General features: G+C 29.0%; 1 protein-coding gene across 2 annotated transcripts in view; it reads right to left on the bottom strand.

Moving 5' to 3' along the window:
- Tnpo-SR (transportin 3) overlaps window positions 1-25,869 on the bottom strand; it is a 65,469-nt gene that overhangs the window by 31,590 nt on the left and 8,010 nt on the right. The window contains exons 2-7 of one of the 2 annotated variants that reach the window (XM_067266925.1): window positions 8,246-8,335; window positions 8,059-8,172; window positions 7,909-7,982; window positions 7,749-7,812; window positions 3,245-3,286; window positions 2,457-2,549 (exon numbers count right to left, since the gene is read on the bottom strand). In XM_067266925.1, the coding sequence (XP_067123026.1) occupies window positions 2,457-2,549; window positions 3,245-3,286; window positions 7,749-7,812; window positions 7,909-7,982; window positions 8,059-8,172; window positions 8,246-8,335 (477 nt within the window). The remainder of the gene's footprint in view (window positions 1-2,456; window positions 2,550-3,244; window positions 3,287-7,748; window positions 7,813-7,908; window positions 7,983-8,058; window positions 8,173-8,245; window positions 8,336-25,869) is intronic. The other variant, XM_067266926.1, reaches the window with a different exon arrangement.

Here is a 25,869-nt window from a genome sequence, read left to right as displayed (position 1 = left end):
CCACCTACTGGGAAGCCTCAGACATCGCTATTAAAACCACAATTCACAGTACCGCCATCCAGTTGTGGCAACGCGAGTGGGAAGACGGAGACTCCGGAAGAGCGACCTACCAATACTTTCCAAACATCTCGTCCAGACTTCAAAACAAGAACTTCTGCGCCAACTTCCATAACACACAGCTCCTGACAGATCATGGAAATTTCCGGCAATACCTACATCGATTTGGACTTAGGGAACATCCCTATTGTGACTGTGATGACATCTCCTTACAGAATGCCACTCACTTGATCTTTGACTGCACCAAACATGACAATCACCGGATTAATCTGGAAAGAGTAACGCTAAAAAAAGGCTTCAATTGGCCCTGTCCACCACAAGCTCTCGTGGAAGATCCGGATATTTTTGCAGCCCTAGAAAAATTCATCCGCGCTACCGGCGCACTGGACCCTACCTTTAACTAGTTCGTCCTACTGTTATTGGACCTTTTGTCTGTTTATTACTGTATTAATGCACCCATTACGCCTTACTTAGTTTTTTCCTTGTCATCTTTTTTTTTCAACTTGTAACTTATGTATTCATTGTATATATTTTGTATATTATCTTTTGTTTGGTTAATAAATGCGATACAGGCACTGATGAGCCTTCCTACTTCACCATCTATCCTATCTTACTTTTTCTTCACCTCCCGCCTTCCTCAACTCTTCTCATCTTTCCTATCTCCCTTTCACACCCAGGCAATACCTATGAGTAGTCCTGGGTCTTCATCCCCTTTGTGCTACTGCTACTACATATGTTGTTATAAACATTTAAAGTTAACTCTTAAAACTAAAAATTACTTCTTTCAATGTACCAGATAAAAACAATTTTGTAGGGGGCTCTCAGGTTAGGCTTTAGTGATGAGAATGGTTCATTCTTATTCCCAGTAGTTCAAATTTGTTTCAGGTAGGAGAATCACATGGGAATCAGAATTGTCTTGATATTATTTGTGCAGTTGTTTAATTACTATGCTTTTAATTATATTTGTTGTTTAATAATATTAAAAACAACACTTATTTGCACTTTTTATTTGAAATAAAGTTATTTGATAGGGAGCAGTCATTTCTAAATAGCAAACTAATTCACACATAATTTATTCTATGTTAGCAATTCCTTTATGCTTTTGTTCAGGTGTGAGAGTTTTAGTTATTCTGTTTACCTCTAAGTTGTGTAATAATTTTTCTCTTTAGTTTACAATAATTTACTTGTTCCTTTATATTCCATATCAGCAGTTCCCAAAGTATGGGTTGCAAGAAGAGCTGTATAGATTACAAGGGGTTTTACAATAACCTGATACACTTATCCTGTGGACTTAACATTGTACCATTGCCACTCTATTATGCCTGAACCATTGCACTTTTCTCAAATCTCTCTTCAGTATCATCATCTACAGGGTAAGAGCTTTAATTTGCTATCTTAACCGAATTTTTAGCCTCAGCTATTTACTCAAACTAATATGGACAAACCAAAATCCTCTTTCAATTAATATGTATATGTTATGGACAAAGTGATTAATATGGGCATTATGAATAATGACCAACAAAATCGGGCAAAGTGATAATACGTTGAGGAGTGATCATCCGACATATGCTAGACAATCAGAACTTACATCTTAGTTGTGCATGTTTATTGCATTTAGTAGCAAATTTTAAATTTATGTGACCAGTAGTTAATTTTTTTTTCTTTGACAAAAATGGAAGAATTATTAAGTGATATGAATAATCGTTCAACAAACGATTAAATGAGTTAATACCAGAAAAAGGTGAGAAAAATCAAATTTTTACAAAATCAGTGTATGATACAAAAAGTGAGAGTAAAAAATGAAAGTTACTTCCAAGTTACCAGAAGAATATCAGTTAATAGTACTTTGAAATAATTCACAAAAATATTTCTAAATGAAATAAGTGGAGTGTTTTAATCAAATTTAAAATTTGGTACTAAACACAATACGCACAAGCAACTCAGAGTGCCGATTGGCTAGTGTATGTTGGATGATCACTCCTCAACGTATTAACATCTCTTTGCCCGACTAGGTGATAGCAATATTCATAATGACCGGTCAATTTGATACATTAATCAATATTTATCATACTGCATGTCCTTTTTGGTCATTATTCATAATGCCCAATTAATCACTTTGTCCATAGCATATATTGTTTTTCCATGTAAAACTGAAAAATGTAAACTTTTGAATTTAAGTCATATTTTTATTCAGATTAAGTTAAACTACTGGTTAACTCTAAGATATTTTATATTTATTTATTTTTGTAATGAAATGTTTTTAATATCTCGTTCAGCTGAAATAAAAAATCTCTCATAAAAAATCATTTATGGTTACTACTTTCTTACTCTAGTTTTAAAATTTATTATTATTGAACATTGTTTCTGAAAATAAAATACAAACTAATTAAAGTACATACCAGTAACTGTAAAACTTTGGGAGATACATGATTGAAAGATTCAATGACTTCACTTCTTCTATTGGCTCCCAATCTTAAAGACCTGCTGTTCACCTGAAATTATATTATTTCATTTAAAGTAGTTTACTTAAACAATCAATTCTTATTTTTATTAAGAAAATCTCATATGCATGAAAATTTCAAAAGTAGCTTTATGCATATTATCTTTAATGTATATATAAAACTTTTTGATATTGCTTTTGAAAATGTTGATTTATTTTTAAAAATATAAAGAAAATAATATTAGTTCCTATTAATTTGATAAATTAAAAATAATTAGAAATATATTTTTATGATATTTTAGTGATTTGCACAAGCCAGTAACAATTTTAACCCTCCGGGAGTTGTGCAATTTCTGTTGCATCCAGCAGTAGTATGAGGTCAATTACATACAATTTTTTTTTTTAAATCCAAAGTTGTATAAATGTGGTCATTGTATTAAAAATTTACATTTTACCTCTAATTCTATCATTTGTCTCCTTTCTAACCATGTAAAACCATTTTAGTTAGGTAATATAAAAACAATTTTTAAAATTGTAATTTTATCTAAATTATTAAAAAATTAACCATATTGAATTTCAAATAGCTATCCAAAGTGTTAAATTATATCTTCTAACTTTAATTTCTTACTAGAATGAAGCTAAGTATCTAATTTGAAAATCAGGAAAAATATTTTATGGATGTAATGAAAAAAAATTAGATCCATGCCCTGCCCCCTAAAAAATAAACAAAAAGGAGAGATTTCTAACCTGTAAAATAGGAGTGACTATCTGTCTTCTAATTGCTTCCACCTGTAAAATTTTTGTTTTGTTATCTTTCTAGAAAGATTTTCTTTACTGAAACAATTACTGTTGTAAAATTTTATTTAAATTTTATAATTAATCAACCCTCCATTAAACAAAAACCACTTATTTTACTTTAAAAATACATATTGCTCAAAATATTATAGAAAATGTTCAACTCTCTTGTTGAATCTTTACTTTAAAATATTTCATATAAACATACGTAAAAATTTTGAAGGACTTAAGACTAACAAATTTTAGCAAGCAAGCATGTGATGTCAAACCTTTAAATTAATAATGATATTAAATTAAAAATTATGCAAATTTTATGCATTAAATTTATTAACAGTATATCATTGTACAATACATGATATACTGTTAATAAACTCATATTAAATATTTTATATTTTAAATGGTTTATATCCTGATAACAAATGTTTACTGCCTCATACTGCCCAATCTGTGTTGCATGCTATAAAATTATAAAATTAAATGAGATGTTTGCAGTTTTTAGCTGTTTCATCACCTTGCTTTGTGTGTGTTTTATTCACAAACAGCATAAAATACATTATTTATATATGTACCTTGTTTTAAATTATGAATAATTGCATTAAAATTTAAAAAATATTCAAATTATATATATTTTAAATTACTTAATAATGTCTTAAGTAAATTATTATTTTACTCTAATTACCACAGTATAATTAGAGTAAAATATATTAATATATTTTACTACAGTATTATTTTCTAAAATTATTAATTAAAATTTTGACATGTTCATATTTTATGCTAATCATTTATATTTTGCAAACATTTTTCCACATTACAAACTAAAATAATAATTTAAATATTTAACTGTATATATTGCAGCTTTTACTATTAACATTACAATACATAAGAATTAATTAAAAGGGAAATAAAATGTTTCTTTTTATATTTTTACATAGTTTAAATGTTAAAATGTACACAAATGTTGACCACAATATCATAATGACCTTAAGACATCGCAGTGCACTCAAATAGATACATTAGCAATTGCATGAAATCTCTCAGATCCCAGCATTTTTTCTTGAAAAGTATTCATATAGCGAAAAAAGTGTCAACTACATGCCATCTGAGGTGTAAATTAAATTTTATTAAATTAAGGTGTTAGTAAATTAAACATTTTTCCCTCAGAGTTTTTATTAAATTTTAAATATAAGAAAATTCAAAACATAGGCACTATGAAGCCTGTGAGATCCCGGAGGGTTTAAAGTGTTCTGTGAAAATGGCTTTATGAATCAGAACAAAGTTGGAACCATGTGCATTATCATCACCGTTATTGCTGTTATATAACATTTTCTACATTTCTTTTTAAATATACACAAACAGAGTTACACATTATTTAAAGTAAATATATGATTAAAAACAAACATTTTCATCTCTTTTATTAAAATCTTTTTAATTAAAATAAATTTGGTAAATCAAATAAATTAAGCCAAAATTGAACAGAATAAGTCAATATTGTTAAAGCTATAATTCTCCAACTTATACAATGAATGATGCTCTTACAGTTGCAAGTTTGGAAAGTAATTAACAAATAGCTCCAAACTTTTTGTTTTATTTAAATTTTAGTAAATTATTATTTTTATTATAAGAAAGTTTTAAAAAGTTGTTCTGCTCAAGTTTGTTGTAATTGAAGTGATGCTGAGTCATGTCAGGCAGTACCCTGATAATTTTTTAAAGCAGGTACAACCTAGATGTTCACAAAGTACAAGGGTGTAAGGAGTCAATTCCAACCTGTTTTATTTTATCTGGGGATTATTTTTAGCTCTTGTTTTTTTTTAAGCATTTTATTTCATTATGAATAGATCACCGCACCTCACTTGAACAAAACTCAGCTTACTCAAAGGAATGCCAAGAGTGAATTGAATGTGTCATCAACCCAGAAATGAGTTCTCAGGGAACTTCCAAAGGAAAGTTAAAATTCTCTCTCACCCCCAAATTGTCATTGAAAATTTAAAAAGAAAAACAAAACAAACAAAAAGACTGTGTGTGGGTGATGACATGACATGAAAAGAAGATTGCTAGAGTTAAATATCAATGTATCATCATCATCCCAGGCATCAATTTAAGAAGAGATGAGCTGCAAATAAGACAAGGTGAAGCTAAGAATTGAGTGAGGTTTAGGAAAAAGGCTTTCAATTTGGATGGCAGATTAAAAGTTTCTTCTTGATGACAGTTAGGCAAGTTAATTGTAGGATCATTTTGTGAAATTCCTATATATAAGTCAGATTCATATTTCTTGTCAGTTTTTGTGGAGATAAAATGAACTTTGGGAACTTAGTTTAGGATAATTCTAAGTGTTGGGAAAGTTTTTGTTTAGATAAAGTATTCTTTTATATTTGAATTTTTTAACATATTTTGTATTGTACATAATTAGTACATAGAATAATAAATAAATTTTTTCATACATATTGTACATAGAATAATAAATAAATTTTTTCCGTTTTATATAAAGTAATTATTTAGGACTTTTTTATACATTAACAGGTTCATTCATAAATTTTTTTGCCCATTTAAAAGTCCAGGCCTGGCACCAACCAACCCTTGTTTTTGGATTATGTAATGCACATTAGGTAATTTACAGGCTTAAAAAAATTAATAAATAATAATAATAATAGACATTACAAGGGCAGTACCCTTATTGGACTTTAGACTATGTACTGTACTGTATCTTGGCAAAAACTAAGGAAGTTATTTCTTGCAGTATTTTTTGAGCTGATTATAAACATATAGGTAATTTTTAGCCTATTTATGCTGTTTTGCAACTATGGTGCCAAAAAGTTGTACTTTGTCTATACAAAACTCCATAGATTGTGGCAATTCAAACTCTGGGAGCATTTTGGCAATTTTTAATATATAACTACATGTAATTGATAATACTTCAATAAAAGTGCTTTTAATTTATAATACTATATTTGTATTTCCTTTGAAGTTACATCAGCCTGGTTGATAACTGTATCAATCACATAACACCACATCATTATTTATAGTTCAAACTGTTTAATGAGCACTTAGTTTACATATTTTTGGTATTTTAACAGAAAAATAACTATCTGTAAAGGTTCAACTACCACAATTTCCAGATTTGTTGGATGTGTGCACAGTCAACTGTTACGAGGAATCTCAATAACCTGGAACAAAGGCAACATGATTAACAAAGCTCACAAAGACTAAGAGTATCATCAAAGGAAAGACACTGATCTAAAAAGATTATTATGAAGAAGGTTTACAACCTTAGAGCAAACAAACATAAATGGAAAGGTGACAGGTGTTATTGCAAGTGTTGTCAAAGTTTGTCAAAGACACTGCAGACTGGAATGAAGAGCCCACAAAGAAATAAGAAAACCTGTTTCTCATGCATGGGAAAGCAGTCATCAAGGAGTCAAATCATTTTAACTTTTGGGAGACAAAAAGTCTCCTGTCACTTGCTGTAACCAATGAGCACATAGATTTATCACGCGAGTACGCTCTTGTTAACACCACAAAAATAGGAATAGAGGATAGTCGCTGGTCGACAGTTGATAGGACATGACGTTTAATTTCATTAATTCAATTATAAGATCCAATTACAGTATATCCACACTATTAAAGAATATCACAACAAGGTACTCAAAGATACATGCTTTTGCAGCTTTAACAAAAATTTACGACCTCCAGGTAAGAAATGTTGATTGTATGGCTAGAAAATTGTCTCGTGTGTCCAAACATTGCCAAATGTCAACAGGTTTTTGTTGCTCAGAAACATGTCTCCAGGGTGAGAAATCACCTAGTGTGTCACAGCATTGAGTCTGTTTTGAAAGGGACTGCATCTCATTTAAGGGTTGTGGATAACTACTCTTTGTCAAACATAACAAATATAGCTCAGTATGAAAATCAGTTAGTGATGACTTCAAGAGAACACTTTGTGAATTAAGAATGCTGTTCCGTCAAGACTTGGTCAAACAGGTAAACAATCATATTTTTGTTATTTTTTCCCCATAAGTTGATTTTTCTTCCTACTTTGTTGCTTTACTTCAGAATTTGAACATTAATGTTATAATGTTAATAATAACTTTGCAACTGCTACTTTAAATAGAAACATGACATTAAAATTAAACAACCTTATAGAAAAATCAGTCAAATATTTCAACAAGAGACTTTATATGCATGAAATGCACTGATTATTTTAAAATATTTACATTTGGTTGAATTACAATGTAAATACATCATAGCATCAACAGAAGTTTTCGATACATTTAAAGTACTTTAAAAATTTTAAATTATAAATCAGTTCATATAAACATTAAAAATAATGTTTTGAAATATTTTTATAATCGGTTTTATGAAGTTTTCTTAAATTTGGATATGTTTGTTTGTCTGATTTGTTATTATTAGTGAATATGGTACCTGAGGAAAACAAGTTGCAATTATATATAAAAAAAATTACCTCTTCAGGTAAAACAGTAAGAACTTCAAGAAGGACAGGAAGATGATGGGTTGCATTTCCAAATCTATAATATTATTTTAAAAAGTTTAATGATTTGCAGATAGTTTCTTAAATATAACATCAAATTTAATAAAATCATATTATATCTATATAAATTCACCTGTCAATTAAATCAGAAACTGGAGATTTCCATGTTGCCATCTGCAGTGCAAGATCAGCTAATGCCAAACACAACTAAAGGAAAATAATTAAGATACTTTTATATTATAAAAAAAAATTTAATGCAAATAAGTTATGTGAATAATGTTACCTGTGTGACAATAACAGAAGCTGTTTCTTGAGAGACATGACTGATGTGCTCCAACAAGGAATCCCTCAAAGACAGATGTGATTCCGGTGGAAGTTCGTGAAACGCATATTGAATCTGACAGAATTATTTTAAAATTAATTACATGGCTACAAAAATATTTAATTTGAATATAATGTTAAATATCTACCTTTGTCCTCATGGTTTGAGCGGCAAAATAACATGATTCTAGGTCTACATTATGGTGTAATAAATCATCGGCAATTTTCCACGCAAAAACCTATTTAAATATTAAGTTATATAATGAATAAATATTAGAACAAAACTATACACTTTTTCATTGTAACAAATACATTGATCAGTTTACTTAAGATACATTATTTTAAAAAGTAAATGAATCATCAAAATTTATGGTTCTGAAAATCATTAAATTCACTAATTGTCTCTCATTAATGCAAAATAAGAAAGATTAAAAATAAACCAAACTATCTTTCTGCATTAAACCTGTTTACCTGAAAAGCTTTTAATTACATTTATCCTTATTCTAAGTTTGGCTTCATTAAAGAGCATATTTTGATTTACTATGGAAACTGCAAAATGGTTGTTCTCATTTTTACACTCAACTTGAAGATGACATTTGAAATATCAAATATATTTGTTTGTAATTAAAAACTTTGCAAGTAAACAACTTTAACACTAAAAGACAGTTTGTATTTTAAGATATTTTGGTAAGAAAAATAGATTCAAATAATATGTCAATATACTAAAAGAATAATTTTCAATCAATTTTAGATCAATTGATTGAAATTATTGTAAGAAATTTCATTCTAATTTTTTTACTTAAAAAAAATTATTATATTTGCACAATATTTTGAGAAGAATTTTTACAATATAAAAACAAACTTTTTTAATTCTCCAATTCTTCCTATTAAATTTTTATTGTATACATTTTTTCAAAAGAAAATAACATGATTCTAATTATTAAATAAAATTACTTAATAAATCACTTATTAATGTTTAAAGGATCAAAGTACCAACAACAGATTTTTAAATTTAGCAAATGTAAAAATTAGAAACATTATATAAAAAGATTTAAAACAAAACAATAGCCTTTAATAGCTGTAATAAATTAATAAAAAAGTAAATACTCTTAACTACATTTAGAGAACCAGTCATATTCAGATTTAAACAAAATTCTTAAGCAGTTCTGGTGTTTAAAAATAACTATATATGTATAGTGACACATTATTCTTTACATACAAGTATAAATATACTATATATATAGTGATATATGTAAATTATTCATGCAATTAAAAAATTTTTACTAAGAAAAATCCTTCAAGAGCTACAATACTCACTACACCAACTTCCAAGGATTAAATACAATATCCAAATACATTTTGCCTTAAACACATGGTATTTTTCACTGAAGAAGGCTAACTACTTCAGGATGGCACTTTATACCATACTATCTTATCCCACCATGCACCCAGCACTATTCCTTTATTCAAATTAGTTTATTACATATTATATTAAAATGTTCTTTAATTCTTTATTTAACTAAATTACTTTCTTTATGTAATATCACATGATTATTTTTTATCAATCTTACAGTTATTTTTAGTACAATGTTGGTATGGTAAATCTATTTTTTAATCTAACAAAATGCTTCATGTTCTTTTATTCTCTTTTCTAACTGCCATTTTGTTTCTCCTATATAACATTTTGGCTGAAAGCATGTACTGTACATATAATTTTATACACAACACCTGATTGTACTATATATCTTATTTTTCTGTGTGTGAAATAAAGAAAATGATTTAATTAAACAAAGAATTAAAGACCATTATAATATAATAAATAAGTAAATAACATTAATTTAAATAAAAGAATAGCACTGGATGCATGGGATAAAGTGCCACTCTGAAGTAGGCTAGTTGTATTTTCAACTGAAGAAGCATGTGTGTTTGAGGCAAAATGCATTTGAAAATTGTATTTTAAAGTCTTAATCTAAATAAAAGTTCTCCTTATCAAGAATTTTTATCATAGTAGTATTTTAATCCTTGGAAGTTAGATTGAGTAGTTTGGCTCTCAAATAATTTTTCTTTTATATATATATATATATATATAATATATATATATATTTCATATATGATATATATTTCATATATATATATATATATTTAAAATTACAGGTATATAACACTAACACCATTAAAGAAACTTTTATTATTATATAATAAAAACATTAATGATTTGAAATCAAATTATTATATACAGTAGAGTTCATTTACAATAAACTTGCTTTTTAACAAACTCTTGGCTATAACAAATTGAGTTCAAAAGTATAAATGAAACAACCATAAAACCATGTTTTTTTCTGGTTACAATAAACCCATATATAATAAACTTTTACATATAACAAATAAACAAATAATATTTAGCTTTAAAAACAATGAAAGTTATCACTCTGAATGAACTATGCATACAAAAAATACTTTAACTTTCACTATGGTTCAAATCTTTAGGTAAGTAAATTTTTCCTTTCCCTGGCAGCATGATGAGAGTAAGAGAGAAGCATTAAATTTGTAAAATGGTGTATATAAAATATTACGGATAAACAGAAATCAGTTTTCCAGGTTGTGAAAAAAGATTTAAGGTGGAAGCTTGTATAATTGTTTTTTCTTTATATAAAATGTCTTCTTCAAGATGACTTCCTAAACAAAACAGAGAATACAAGAACAAAGTAAATATACATTCCAAGTTAGACTTACATTACAGGTATTTTTTCCAGTTACAATTTTAAAAATTACAAATAAACAAAAATGAAAAAATTTGTCCATATGGCACTGCAAAATAATGTATCAATGAGAACAGTTGCAAATTTTTTGACTAGCCAGCTTTCTACAACATAATATAGAAGAGTGGAATGTCGCCGTCATCATCATCTGAATTAAAATTCAGAATGATGACGAAACAAACTTCTCAAGAAAAATGAATCTAGAAATGACGCAAAAAAGATGTTCTAGGTGCATTCAGTAACTGCAGAGGGAACACATTTTCTGAATATTTTTCTCAAGAATATATCCAGATTAATAACACAGTATTGTTAGTAGGAACTTTGATGATATAGCTCAGTGCCATCAAAAATTATCATTCCACTAATTTCATTATGATAGTATTAATGTACTGATAATGTCTGTCTGAGGTTTTGTGCAAAAACTATTATTATTTGAGAGTTGTTATAAACACACAATACTCCATAAAATATTTAAAACCGTCAAAACACTTACACAAACTGTATTTTTGGTTGTGTATTATAGTGTGAAAGAAAAATGAACATTTTTAATTGCTTTTAGCAATCATCCTCATGTTAAAGAATTTATTTGGAAATGTATATCAGAACAGAACATGACTCCAGTTTTTGAAATGCAATAATGAAATGTTGGTTGTTTAAATGTTTTGAATATCATCCAGTATTTAGTCCATTCATTACTTATTTAAAATAGTTTTGCCAAAGTGTAAATGTATGTTACCAAATGTTATGTGACTAGCAAAAAATTAACAAACAAAGTAATAAACTTCTTTGTGTAACAATGCACATTTATTTAATACTTCTTATATTATAGTTTACTTTTTATCTTTGAGTGACACCAATGTTTAATTTTTCAAAATTATTAACTTTAATTATAATGAACAATTCCAACAATCCATATATGTTTGTTAAAAGTAGACAATACTATTTATGCAACGTAAGAAACAATAAAATCTTTAAAACTAAAATTACAGCTTTCGCTCATTTTGTCTCAAATGGACTAAGTCGATTTTGTTTAGAGTTAAACAGATATGTTGAGTATACATAAACATATTACAGTTTCTTTTTTTTTTTAATTTTTAGTTGCTAGAATACTACAACTGTTTAATTTCTTAAATTTAATAATTGTTAATGAGGCAAAAATATTGATTTAAAATAAATAAATATATATTTCTCCTGTTTTGTAAATAATTTTAATTCTTTTTATTTACATTTATGATAGGTTTCTTGATGTTAGTTTTGACTATTATTTACCTATTATACTTTGTTCGTGTAAAGGTAGACAATTGGGAACCTTTTCGCCAATTCTTTACAGTCAAATCTGCTCTTTGTCGATTACACCTACGAGTTTCTTCGAATTCTGATTTCCAAATAATCATCTGTTTTCATGTGGAAATGGATTAAAACTTATATTGGGTTCTCGTGTGATTTTGGAATTTTAATTCGGAATTTAATTCAAAAGCTTTGTTTTTCCTAATGCTACTCATCATTACACAGACAATACACAAGAACAATTCAAATGACCCAGATAAAATACTTTTGTTTTTAAACACCAGAAGGTGAGAATCCGGTAAAAAATGCAAATATACAGTTTACAAAAATCATAATACAAAAACAAAAAGAATCCTTCACTTGTGCATATAAGATGACCTAGGTTTCTAAAGCAGTGAAAAATGGATAAAAACCAAACATGAAGAAACAAATATAAAATAAATACTGTAATTTTCTGTTTATATTGTAATTAATCAATTACAAAATATTTTCATACCTATACTTTGATTGCATCTAAATTTAAGTGTTCTGCAGAATGAACAGAAGTGAAAATTCTAAAAGAATAATAGATCAGTTTTATTATTTGACTTTATTTTCAACAATATGAATGGATATTCTTTGGTTTTAGTTGGTAGTATCATACTTTGTGTTTGCCAAGCTTAATAACAAAATTATTGATGAGATACCTTATTTCAGTGAATATGTCTTCAAAATTTTAAATGTTTATATTCAGAGGTCTAATTAACTTGTCTTGAAAATTATATGATATCAGATAAATGCATTTAAATTACCTTTTTGAACTATATAAATTTATTTTTAGCATATTTTTTATTAAATTTAAGATTATGCAAATCCTTGTTAATAACAAAAATTTAAATACAATTTATAAGAAAAAAATCACATTTGAATATTGCTTACTTAAAATTTATTTTTTTTTGTAATCCACTTCATATCTCCTATCAGCACTAATAATATAAAATACATCTATATTACATACAACATACAGTTTGTTGTTTAATTGTTCTTCATTCTCCTGATGGATCATTTAGTGATAAGCATAAATTTTGCTGAAGGGAGCTGATCATACAAGGAACACACCAGTAATTGACTATGCAAACTTTATTATACCAGGAAATGCATTTTGGGTCTTCTGCCTCTCCTCAGTCCTTTAATATAGATCAACTTAAATAATAAATGCTCTAAAATAACAAAAACAAAATGTTTTTGTTATTTTAAACAGCAAAAATTGTAAACAACACTTTCTGGAACCTTTTACCAATGTTAGACGCAAAACGAAAAATTTCTGTTAACGTTTTCGAACTTTGTAGTAGTTCTTCAGACGGTAAAAAACGAGGAACGCGTTTTGCGTCTAACACCGGTAAAAGGTTCCAGAAAGTGTTGTTTACATCCCCGGTGTTCCTTGATGTATGTAGATTTTTAGCAAAAAATGTGTTTTGTATTTAAAAATAATTGCTGAATTAAAAAAGTTTTCATTTTTCATTAACTACTTTGAATGAAAATTGCTATTTCCTGTTTATACATTCCTACATTATTGTATTGGATAACTAGTGTGTATATTAGATGGTTACTGATGTAATAATCAAACTATATTATGCAATAACTGTTTATTCTAATATATTACCATAAATTAACAACAGTTCAGGCAACTAATATTAATAAAAAGTTTTCATAAAATTATATATTATTTAATATAGTAAATATTCTATGTTTAGTAAGTGAAATAAATTAAGTAATTTATTTGTTATAAGTAGAATAGTTATAGAATATACTGCTATCCTTTAACTTCAGTTATTTTAAGTTCAAACTGTTTTTAACCTTTTCAAGATTACTGAAGTTAAAGATTAGCATTATATTTTTTTACTCTTAGGCTAAACATTCAAAAACAGATTTTCAGTTAAAAAAAAAAAACTTATTATAAAATTATAAGATAGTGATGTTGAAAGTAAGTTTGCTAATCTAGAAATTAAAATTAATATTTTTCTCATTAAAAGACTAAATATTTGAGACTGTGCTGTAATCCTTAAGAAACTAAAATGCATTAGTTGTAGCATGTTTTTAATAGAATGATTAGAAACATTTTCTACTGTTTGTTTCTAATTTTTTATTTGTTTTTATAAAACTAAAAATTCTATTATTCATTTTTGAGAAATTCACATAAAATTAAGCCTTGTATCTATCTGATAGATACTTGGCTTAATTTTAATGGAGGGTTTATTATCTCTAAGATATAAAAAATATTTCTTGAATCTGTGCAGAGAAATCTAAACTGTAGCTTAAATATAGACCTGATCCCTACAATTAGTGTTCATAAGATTCTTTTTTATATAGTATCTTACAGTATTTAAAAAAAAAAAAAAACACCATAGTTAACACAACAATACATTTGCATATTAAATTTTCAATCAACATAATTCAGAATTTTACTTTACTATTTAGTCCTTTTCTACAAATATGAATGTAAATAAGATACAAAGCATACTTCTTAATAAGGATAAGATGGTTGTCAAGATGGTGATTATTGATGAATGATTAATCACGATTATATAATTGTACAATTAATCATTAACTAATTATTGTCAGTTATATTTAAAAACAATATCTTATAAGTAATTTCAAATGTTTTTTTGAATTTTAGTTTTTATCTTTTATAATAATAGTTTTGTTTAGTATCTACAATTGTATTTTTATTTTATTTATTTATTTTCAGTTTAAAGCTGTATTTAAAATAAATTACTTAAAATGTCTTCAGCAAAGACTGCTGAGGACATTTTAAGTAATTTATTTTTACTATTAGTAATAGGTTTACTACTATTACTTTTAGTAGTCAGAAATTCAATTTGTATACAAAGGAGAAAAAAAGGCTTATTTTTATTTTTTCTAGTCACCATTTATCAGCAAGAAATGCCGCAATTCTTAATGGTTAATTCATTATAAGCTACTAGTAGGCACATGGCATGATGATGTCACTAATAAAAAAGGAATTAGTATGTTATAATATTCAAATAATAAAGCAATTCAAGGTCTCTTTCACTTAGCATCCTGTCCACATTTTGTTCTAGCAAGCCTATTTGTTAATAATGAAAACTGCATGATTTATGCAACTGATTTAAAACTGGTAGACAGTTAACTATATTTGTTGGCAATGCAGCATTTTTAAATTAAAAACTCACTCTCTTCCTCTGCTTCATTAATGACTCCTATTCTCAAATAACTAATAACATATCCTAATCCAATCTATCTGTAATAGCTGGTGTTACTGATCATCAGGTTTTAAACAGAACTGTCCAGTTTAATGAGTCTTGTTCCGTGCCCAATTAAGATTCCAAACTGAACAGCAGACTATTTCATCCAAATAAATGTACTGTAATAATTTACAACTTAGCATAATTAAAATTAACACATTAAACTATTTCTGTCCATGTTTCTTTGATTCAAGAAAATAATTTTTCAATTCTTGTTTTTAACATGGGAATATGGATTATGTACTTTTCTTGGCAGCTCTATATTGATATCATTCTTAGTAAGTCAGCACAATTATGAATATTTCAAGCTATAACATTTTTCTATTGTTAACAGATAGATATAAAAAGCTTAAATAATTAATTAATTAACTATGTACAAACTTCTGTTCTGGACTGGAAGTTTTGATTGCCAATAAAATTTTTTTTATTATACTATTTAGAGTAATAAGTTTGTTATAGAATTGATCCTTATGATAAACCGGAATAAATCAATATATCACTCAATCCTCGGGTGTGCAATATTCAAGGTGATATCACATTTAACACTGACACAAAAAACATCTTACATATTCCAGCAACATTTAATAGAAATTATGAATGTTTTCAGCTTCATTAAGAGGCAATAGTTTTTTTAGCTGTCAGATAAAAAGCAGTTTCTGGAGTAAGCACATAGGCCATCTTTTAGTGAGTCAGTGCCAATTGAAAACTGTTCCAGTGTATTGGTTAATTAGGTAATCTCACATTTAAAAAATGTAAATAATTTATATTTTGATCCATTCTGAAAATATATTTTTGAAATTAAAATATGATTAAAAATTGCAGCTTTAGCATTGTGACAACATCACAATAACTAAATGATTTTGTTACAATTAATGCCACACATCAGATATTATTTCAGTGAATTTGTTGAAAGATCATCTTTCATTATTAAATTTGTCTTTTTTTAGATAGCTAACAGTCGAATTGAATTCACGTAAGTCGACACTCCAAGGGAAAGTGGAAATGTATCGAATTATCTGACATGACAACTAAAACAAAGTTGAAAAAACCACAAAACTACAATTAGGAAAAACAGTAGTGCTTTATATAGTACTATAAGGCTTACAATACATTGTGTACTCTATTTACAATAATTTTGTAGATAAACTGAAAAATTCGTTAAGTGCGTGCTCAAAACAAAACACTAAACTGCTTGACTTTCTTTTCAACAATCAAGAAGGCCTTGAAATCATCATCTTTGCAACTGTTGGCAAGTACATCTAAGGATTCTTAATGCCTCTAGCCTATTGGTTTTGGTGTTAGCTCTTCTAGCATTTCATTCTCTTCACCTCCTTATTTGTTATTCTAATCCTAAATTTCTGTAACAATATTGACAACAATTGCTGAAGAACATACCTTCACGCAATTGTCCACTGTGCTGTAGTCAGTTTCATCAACAGACAGTTTCTTGTATATCGTGTAAATATTGCAGCAGTTCATCCAATTGAACATTCTGTTCTTCATCCATATCTTCATCTTGAACTGCCACTGTAGAACGAAATCCTGCATGTTTAATCATGTTACATTTTCCTGCGCAACCTTCGCATAAAAATGGATAATACCCTGATTCAACGGTTGCACTACAGCAGTGGTATTCAGAGGTAGAGTGAACACATTAATCGCTTGTAGTCCTTCAACTTTTCCCTGAGCAGGACAATTGTCAACAACGAATGCTACATTCCTTTTTTTGCTTAACAATCCGAGAGTTGTATTTGTAAAGAATTTCCTCCCAAATTTTGGAAGTCATCCAACTTTTCAAATTTGCTTTGTATATGACGGGCAAACTCTTCACTCCCTTGAAACATCAGGGCTGTCGAGATTTTCCTGTAACCAAGGGCTTCAGCTTTTCAGAACCATCAGAGTTTGCTCTGAGAAGGATTGTAATTCACAGCTTTGATTAGCTTGAGCCGTGGCAAATTTGTAGAAAAGTCCATTTTCATAAATATTGAAAATGTTTTCTGGTTTATACTATTTCTCAATATCTCGTAAAACTGTCTCTTTCCAAGTTCCAACTGAGGTCATATCGATAGATTATTTTTCTCTGCACAGCTTTTTAAAAGTCACGCCGTGGCAACCTTTAACTCTCTGATCATCCATTACTAGCACTAAAATTAGTTTCTACTCCAAGCACCCCAGCAATTTCTATCACTTTTATTTCAGTATTGACACCAAAACACAAAAATTTGGTGAATGAATTTGCTTCAGCCAACGTACCAGAGCATCTCTGACATCTCTCTACGGCAGCTATCTCTGGCATTTCAGACAGCCACAACAAAGACCCAAGAAAAAGTTTCTTAATTTCCTCTTTCTTTTCTCTCAGGATTCCCACTAATGTTGTTCTTAGAAGGTTTTTTTGTTTTGCAAATTTGGCTTGTGAAGTTTTATTACAATCAAATTCAGATACAAGTTTGCATTTTCTTTCAGTGTAAGTGTTAGCTTTCAGATACTCATTTCTAACAGAAATTTGAAACACTTACTGAAAATAATGCATGAATGAAAAGTGAGAAAATGCAAAATCAAATTCTGCTCTGATGTTAAGCTATGTGGTTTGAACTCATTTTTTTCAGGAGGAGAGTCGACTTAGAGGTCTAGATGAGTGTGGGACAGAAAAAGCATGTTGATTTATCCTGTGGTGATGAGTTAAATGGTGTTGAGTAAACCAGAATTTTTAACATTAATGCCTATGTAAGTCAGCTGGGACCACAAAAAACTGACTACTTAACCAATGGTGTGTGTCTAATTATACCTATGACAACTTATGCTGACTCGACTGTATTTATATTAGATGCTTTCAACAGTGCATAACAGTTATCTTCATAATTTTGACTCTTGCCTAGAGATAACAGTTATGCACTGTTGAATATACTTATCTAAATAAAGTCAAATTTAATGCCAGTCTTTTAACTTAACTGCTAATATTGTTAACAAAACAATACAAAATAATTAGCAATGTAATAATGATAAATTTGTTTAAAAAATACACAGATGCACTGAAAATTAATCAATGAGATATGATAATTCTGTATGAATAAACTTCAATTTTAAAAATTTTTTACTACTATAACATACCATTTTTCAGATTGAAAACAGTTATAAAGCTAGCTAGCAGTTTCTAATGGGACCAAATACATTGCTATAATTATTCTAAATTATTGTTATTAATAAAGTTATCCTTTCTTTAAACATCATACATTTTTTAAATGTTAATTATTTTTAAGTTTAAAAAGTAATAATGTTTTTTCAATGGAACATTTATTTACTGATTACTCCAACTATTGGAGAATTGTCAAGTGATGATTAATTCTCTAATAATCAGATAATGTCCACTTATTAGCGAGGTTGAGGCCGAAGTTTTAAACGCGAAAACATGTACATCAGACATTCAGCGCCGCTTTCCTGTAAGCCTAGAAGTTTGACAATGGCGTTTGGAAAATCAGTGGAATCATGCTCAACATTCCAAATGCCATTGTCAAACTTCTAGGCAAACAGGAAAGCAGCGCTGAACGTCCGACGTACACATTTTTGCGTTTAAAACTTTGGCCTCAACCTTGCTATTAATACAATTAATAATTTAGTAATCAGTACATTTCTACTTCTAAATATAATGTGCAATCAGGCTGACTACTTGTATATAAGCCTACTAACAAATAAATTGGTATAGCGGCCTCTGTAAATAGTATTTCAGTGTACCTAGTTGAAGATACCATCAAGTACTGTACATATTGATAATTGGATGGCTGAGCAGTAAGCCTGATCTAGAGCAGTGGTCTCCAAAGTATAGTATGACAAGTTTTTTCCAACATTACTAAACAAATACAATCACATTGCTCACATTAAAATTCTAATTCAAAATATAAATTTGTAATTTAATTTAAATGTATGTATTGTTTAAAATAAATAATTCGATTTTTGACTACACACACATTATATATTATATTATATAATATTATAGGGGATACAACTTATATTATTTTCATCTTAGAGGTACATGATCAAAAAAGTTTGGAGATCACTGATCTAGGGAACCAAGAAACATCCGATCAGATTAAAAAACTTCAAAAATTTTTTCCAGAAGTGGTCCATCCCTTACCATTAGATGGCCCATTGTGGGTCTGGTCAAACCATAAGTGGCTTGATAAAAAGGTCTTAGTGTCCAAAGAATAGAAAAAATAAAAAAAGAACTGTAATGAGTGAAAACTAAATACAACACAACTATTTGAAATTTATCATATTATTTTTAAGTGTTTTTACATGTGTTATTATTAATAAGTAATGAAAAATAATATTTAAAATCCGAATAATAATGATTTAACCTTAAAAGCTTGACTTTGAAAATGTTTTGTCATTTCTTTAATATAAAAAATACTTTTGATTAAAAAATCAATTTCATGATTCAATCTTCCATCAACAGATTTAACCTTTGTCTGGATAAGCTACTTTTATAACAAACAGATAAGGTGAGCCCAGTGAACTCATATCACTCCAAGGAATTAACACTATTTTTCTTTTATATTATTGTTTAAGCTACATTATTAATAGCTTAAACAACAATAATAGTAGTATTGTACTAATAATGTAGTTTATTAATCCTTTACATTATACTGACAAATTTTATTTGAACTTATTTTTATATGTGCAGCATAGAAGTCTTTACAAAATGTTAACTGCATACAGTATTGTTCATACTTCAAAATGTTGTTTTTCCATTCAAGTTGTTTGTAGAGCACATGAAGCATCATTTTTTCTTTTGTGGTTTTTCCTCCACTAGAAAAACATACTGGAACTAACATGTTTTTTTTATGGTGCTCTGATCTCATACTTTATCATCAAATCCAATGCACTACAAAAGACTCTTGAAAGATCAAATAGCTAGTAGCTCTGAAATAGGAGAACTGTAAAGAAAACTCACAAAATTTCGTAACTTGGATTATTGAGTGTCTGAAACTCAATAATCCAAGTTACGAAATTTTGTGAGTCTTGCAGTAAGAAGTAATCCAAAAATAGTTGGATTTGTATTATCAGATGGTTTTCATTGGTATCTCAGATAATGGTTACTGTATACTCATATATTTTTCCTGGTTTGTAAACTAAATAATTTGTAGGAGTATATCAGAAGTTACAAATAAGTGAAAACTGTCAAGTATATTAACAACTATTTTCCAGGTTAAAGAATGACTAACCAGTATGTGAAAAGCACTTTTTATAATATTACATAACTGAGATTTCTTTTGAAGAGTTGGAATGAAAACCATGTGGGCTTACTATTGTTCCAAAATCTTGATCATCCTTTTCAAATTCAAAAGCAATTATATTGTATAGACCAGGAGTGTCCAACCTTTTTGTTTCTCTGGGCCAAATTGGAAGAAATCATGGAATTGGGCCACAAATATATTTAAGAATTGGGCCACCAGTATATAATATACAAGTGTATGCAAGGATTAACATGTCTAGATTTTAGTAATAAGTATTAAAACCTTATCACAAAAAAGATATTTTAACTGCAGACACTTTCAATTTTTATTTAGATAAATTCATTTATTATAAAGGAGACAAAACAAAAATTTATTTGAAAAACACAAATATTTGTTTTATTTGGGTCTCTAGTTAATAAAAAATGATGAAACACCATTTTAAAGGGCATTTTTATTCGACTAATATATTTATAAATAATATGTAGCCCAAGAAGTAGCCAATGTGCCAAATGATATTTTTTATGCCAAACTAGAAAAAGGGTAACCAAATCTTGCATTGCTGGAAGGAATACTAAATAAAGCTGAAGTTGGGACTCAAAAGATTATAGACCCAAATGCGGGGAAAGGAGAGAAAGGACAAAAGATAAAGAAGTGAGGAAGATTGGAAAATTAAGAGTCAATATTTGCATAACAAAAGATCTATTTAACCTATCTCACTACTTTTTATCTTTTGGCCTCTCTCTCATTTCCTCAAATTTGGGTCTATAATCTTTTGAGTCCCAACTCCAGCTTTATTTAGTATTCCTTCCTCATTCACACATTTCCAAGTATTTGAAAATATTAATTTTCCACTCAAAAATAAAACATGTATAAAGGTTTATGGTTTTGTAAAACTTCTTTTTGAGTTTATGCCGTTGAAATAAATAAATAAAAAAATTATAAAAAATTTGTCAGTTTTGTTTTCACGTTTATTGGGCCGCATGCAGCCTGGACACCTCTGGACTAGAACATCTAATAACTCCAATTTGTATCAGATTCTTCATAATTTTCATCTTCAATATTGTCAAATGTAGTCAGTTCATCATCAACTGAGGTTATGTATAATTTTCTAAAATTCTTAATAAGACAAAACACAATGTAAAACATTCTAACAATTGAGGTAGATGTTATCTCAAACAAAATATCTTTCAAGTTACTTGCTGCAAATACATAATTTTGCAGCAATAACTTAAAACTTTAGTAATTCACTAATAGCAAATAGTAGCAGCTCTAAACAACAATAATTGGAATCTGCACAATGCTTTTTGCCTGTCTCAACAAGAAAAATATACATCAGATTCAGTGAGTCTATCAAACATTATGTTTGAAGATGTATTTATTTTAATTTATATTTTAGATCAATGTACATAAAAATGAATTATTATTCTACAATAATAATTCAAAAATTGTTTTATTTGGCAATTTATAAACATAAATTGACAAATACATAAAGCAGCAATTGGTAACCTTAAATCAAAAAAAGAAATATGAAGATTAATATGTTAAAAAGAGTTTGACAGACTCACCTTATCCAAATAAGGGTTAAATAAAAACTGCAATTATATTATAAGATAGAAAAGAAGCAGAAATTATGATTTACTTATATATTGATAACTAATAATAGTTAACTTTAAATATTTAAATTTTAAGATAAATGTAAAATACAGATTGGTGACAAATGAAGACAACATACACTAAACATTTAAAGAGAAATTATTTATCATTAGAAAAATTCTACATAAATTATTGTTGGCAAGAGTATTATGGAACTCTCCTAGGGACATTCCAGGTGGCACTTCAATCTTTCCATATATAAGACAGCCCTGTCCTATGTAGACACATGCTTTTGTACCTCTATTGTGTGTACTATACTGTACATTAAACTCTGTTCCAACTAATTAGTTCCTTTCTTTACCTTGCTACCACACACTGCACCAGATATAACAGATTATGGGCCCAGCTGAAAATGAATAATAGAAAAATTCCCAAGGAAGAAGCATGATCAAAACTGCAGCATGTGATGATTTTTTTTTTTGGAACCATTTTTCATGCTCTGTTAATCCAACTGCTATGAAACTTCAACAGAGCAGAGAACAAAAGTATGAATCTTTTTTCCTCTAAATTTCATGCCAATTGGATAATCAGAGCTAAAATTATTATCTGAAAGCCACTCTGAAGAACAAAGATGTATGCCACATGGTCACAAACTTCCATCATTGATAGCTTCCCTTAAATTATATTAATCAATTGAAATTTGGATAATCAAGAATACTGTTATAGACAAAGATTTGTGTCAAATTTTAAGAACATTGGTCAAATAAAGGCCAAAAAATTTGAATTTCGAATCAATGAAAAGTTACAACATATCGAAAATTCAACTTCTAGTCTAGCTTGCAAAGTTATAGAACAAAGACGTAGCAATGGATTTGAACAAAACTTATTATTAATGGGCACGTACTAGTACACAGATACTGTAACCCAACAAAATTTAGAAGATGCAATGATTTTTCAGCTGCAACAATTGTGATTCATATCATTTGGTCACCATACAGTATTCAATAATGGTAACCACAATTAACATTGAACCTTTAAAGAAGGATAACTATGATATGTGGAAAATCCAAGCAAGAGCTATGCTGATTAAAAACAGAACATGGAAATAAGTGAGTGACACCTATCCACAACCCACTGATGATAAGGACAAAGCAGTTACATGGGACGAAGATGATTTCAAAGCCCAAGCTGACTTAATTCTTTGAATCAGTTCCAGTGAGATGAAACAGATCAAGGGTTGTAAGACTGCTTCTGGAAATTGGAGCAAATTGAAATCCATTTACTAGTCCAAAAGGTCCAGTGCATAAGGCCACACTCCTTAAACAGCTCATGCTGCATAAGATGAATGAATATGATGACACCAGAAACCATCTAAACAAAATCCTTCTTTTTTTGTTGACTATGAACACAATATAGTGCTTACGACGAATCACTTGGCCAAACCAAGTGATCGTCGTAAGCACCATATTGTGTTCATAGTCAACAAGAATCAAGTGTGACACGGTTTCAAGTCATTAATCAAGCTATTAAATTCTTCTTCTTTATTAGGTACATCAAAGTAAGTACAGCACATACCTAGAACCACTATGCACAACTAGGTAAATAGAACATAGACAAAATTACAGTAATGTCACTGATAATTAGTTACAGTATGTATGGAATTACAAAATATCTAAACAAATTCTTTGATACTGTCAATAAGCTTCAAGATCTAAATGTTGATATTAATGACAATCTTCTCACCATAATGTTGTTATATAGCCTTTCACCATCCTATGAAAACTTTCATTGTGCAATTGAGTCATGTGACAATTTGCCAAATCCAAATGCTTTTAAGGTAAAGATCCTTGAAGAACATGAATTGCAAAAAAGCAAGAAGACAAATGCAGTACCTAGTGCAATGTATGCCGAAAAAAGAAAGTTCAAGAGCAAAGATGGTTGTAGGAATCCAATAGGCAAAATTCCAGGCAAATTTGAGAAAACAAATCCAAGTGAATCAAATTGTGAATACTGTGGTTGTTGAAATCACAAGTCTTCTAAATGGTGCTATAAACCCCCAAGAGCAGAGAGTGCACTGGTCAAGCTTTTGAAGAATATTTCCATGGCAAGACAGTTAATTTAATCTTTTACGTTGAAAATACCAATGAATTTGTCCCTCAAGCAAAAAAATGTAAAAGCTGGCTTAGAATACCAATGAAAACCCACCAAAAGAAATAAATGATGTCTCAACAGTGGCACATCATCCTACGTGGGCAAATCAAGACTTCACAGAAATCAAGCCTGACAGGCAAATCCTGAACTTAGCCAGGAATTGATCGATCAAAGGAAATCAGCACAGTACAACTAGCTCCTAATGACAAATCATCAGGATAAGTATTAAACCTATCTGATACCCTCCTTGTTCCAAACCTTCAAACAAATCTCGTCTGTGACTAATATTTGTGACAAACAAAGACTATGAAGTTTCATTCCACAGACATCATAGACTAAAACAACAACATAGTTGCTGTAACTGGTTGCGTGAACAAACACTACAACATTCGTAAATGGAATCAAGTTGCTGCCATCACTCAATCTAAGTCCATCCTAATGGATTGGCATAAATGCCTAGGTGATCTGAGCCTAAAGGTAATCTTGTCATATCTTAGGATTCAAATCCCATTTGGTGATCGATTATTGCCATGTGAGACATGCTTCGGAGCAAAACTGCTGCAAAATCCATTTTCCTCAGCAGTCAACCAACAAACTTCCAATATGCTTGAAATAGTGCACACTGATATCTGCAACCCAACTTGCATTCAATTGATATTGGGCACTAGATCCTTTGCTGTCTTCATAGATAAACTTGATGGTGTGAAGTACATTCTCTCTTTAACAAAAGCAATATACTAAATGTCTTTAGACAAGTAAAGAATCTTAGCAGAAAAATCAAATGTCTTCAATTTGACAATTGAACTGAGTATTGTAATAAAGAATTTGATGACTACTTGGAAGAATGTGAGATAAAACAACACTTAACCATCCCCCATACCCCACATCCAATCAGTGACTGAAAGAAAAAAAATCGAACATTGGTCGAAATGGCACAATGCATGTTGATTCAGTCTAGACTCAAAGCTTCCTTCTGGCCTGAAACCATCCACACTGCAAACTTTATCTTAAACTGCTGTCCTTCTAGAACCCCAGACAATGATACACCTTATACAATTATAAATGGTGGAGATTCAAAGGTTCAAAAGTGATAAATTTTGCATAGTCCTGCTTTTGTACTCCATAGGACCCAACCATCAGTGAATTTGATCCTTGCTCTGGAAAAGGAATATTCATTGACTACTCCAAACAATCCAAAGCCTATAGAATTTGGATGCAAACTCAAAAACGTTGTTGCAACCCAAGTTATCAAATTCCTTGGACTGAAAACCTCAAATGAAAATTTCGAAGAATTCATCTCCAGAGAATCTTCATTACTAGACAAAGAAGCTGCTTGTAATGAAGTGATCACTCAGATAACCAAACTTCCATCCCTAATCATTGAACAAGGAGAAGATAACTTCAGTCAAACCAGCCAACAAAACAAAGATGGAAATGAAATCCACAGAGATAATGAATTAAGGAGTTGTCCAGATTGTCCATGCCAAAT

This window comes from Centruroides vittatus, unplaced genomic scaffold, assembly GCF_030686945.1.
Source record: "Centruroides vittatus isolate TY-2023 unplaced genomic scaffold, ASM3068694v2 contig_290, whole genome shotgun sequence".
Lineage (NCBI taxonomy): Eukaryota > Metazoa > Arthropoda > Arachnida > Scorpiones > Buthidae > Centruroides > Centruroides vittatus.
The sequence above is the reverse complement of the archived record's forward strand: the minus strand, read 5'-3'. Positions and strand labels throughout refer to the sequence as shown.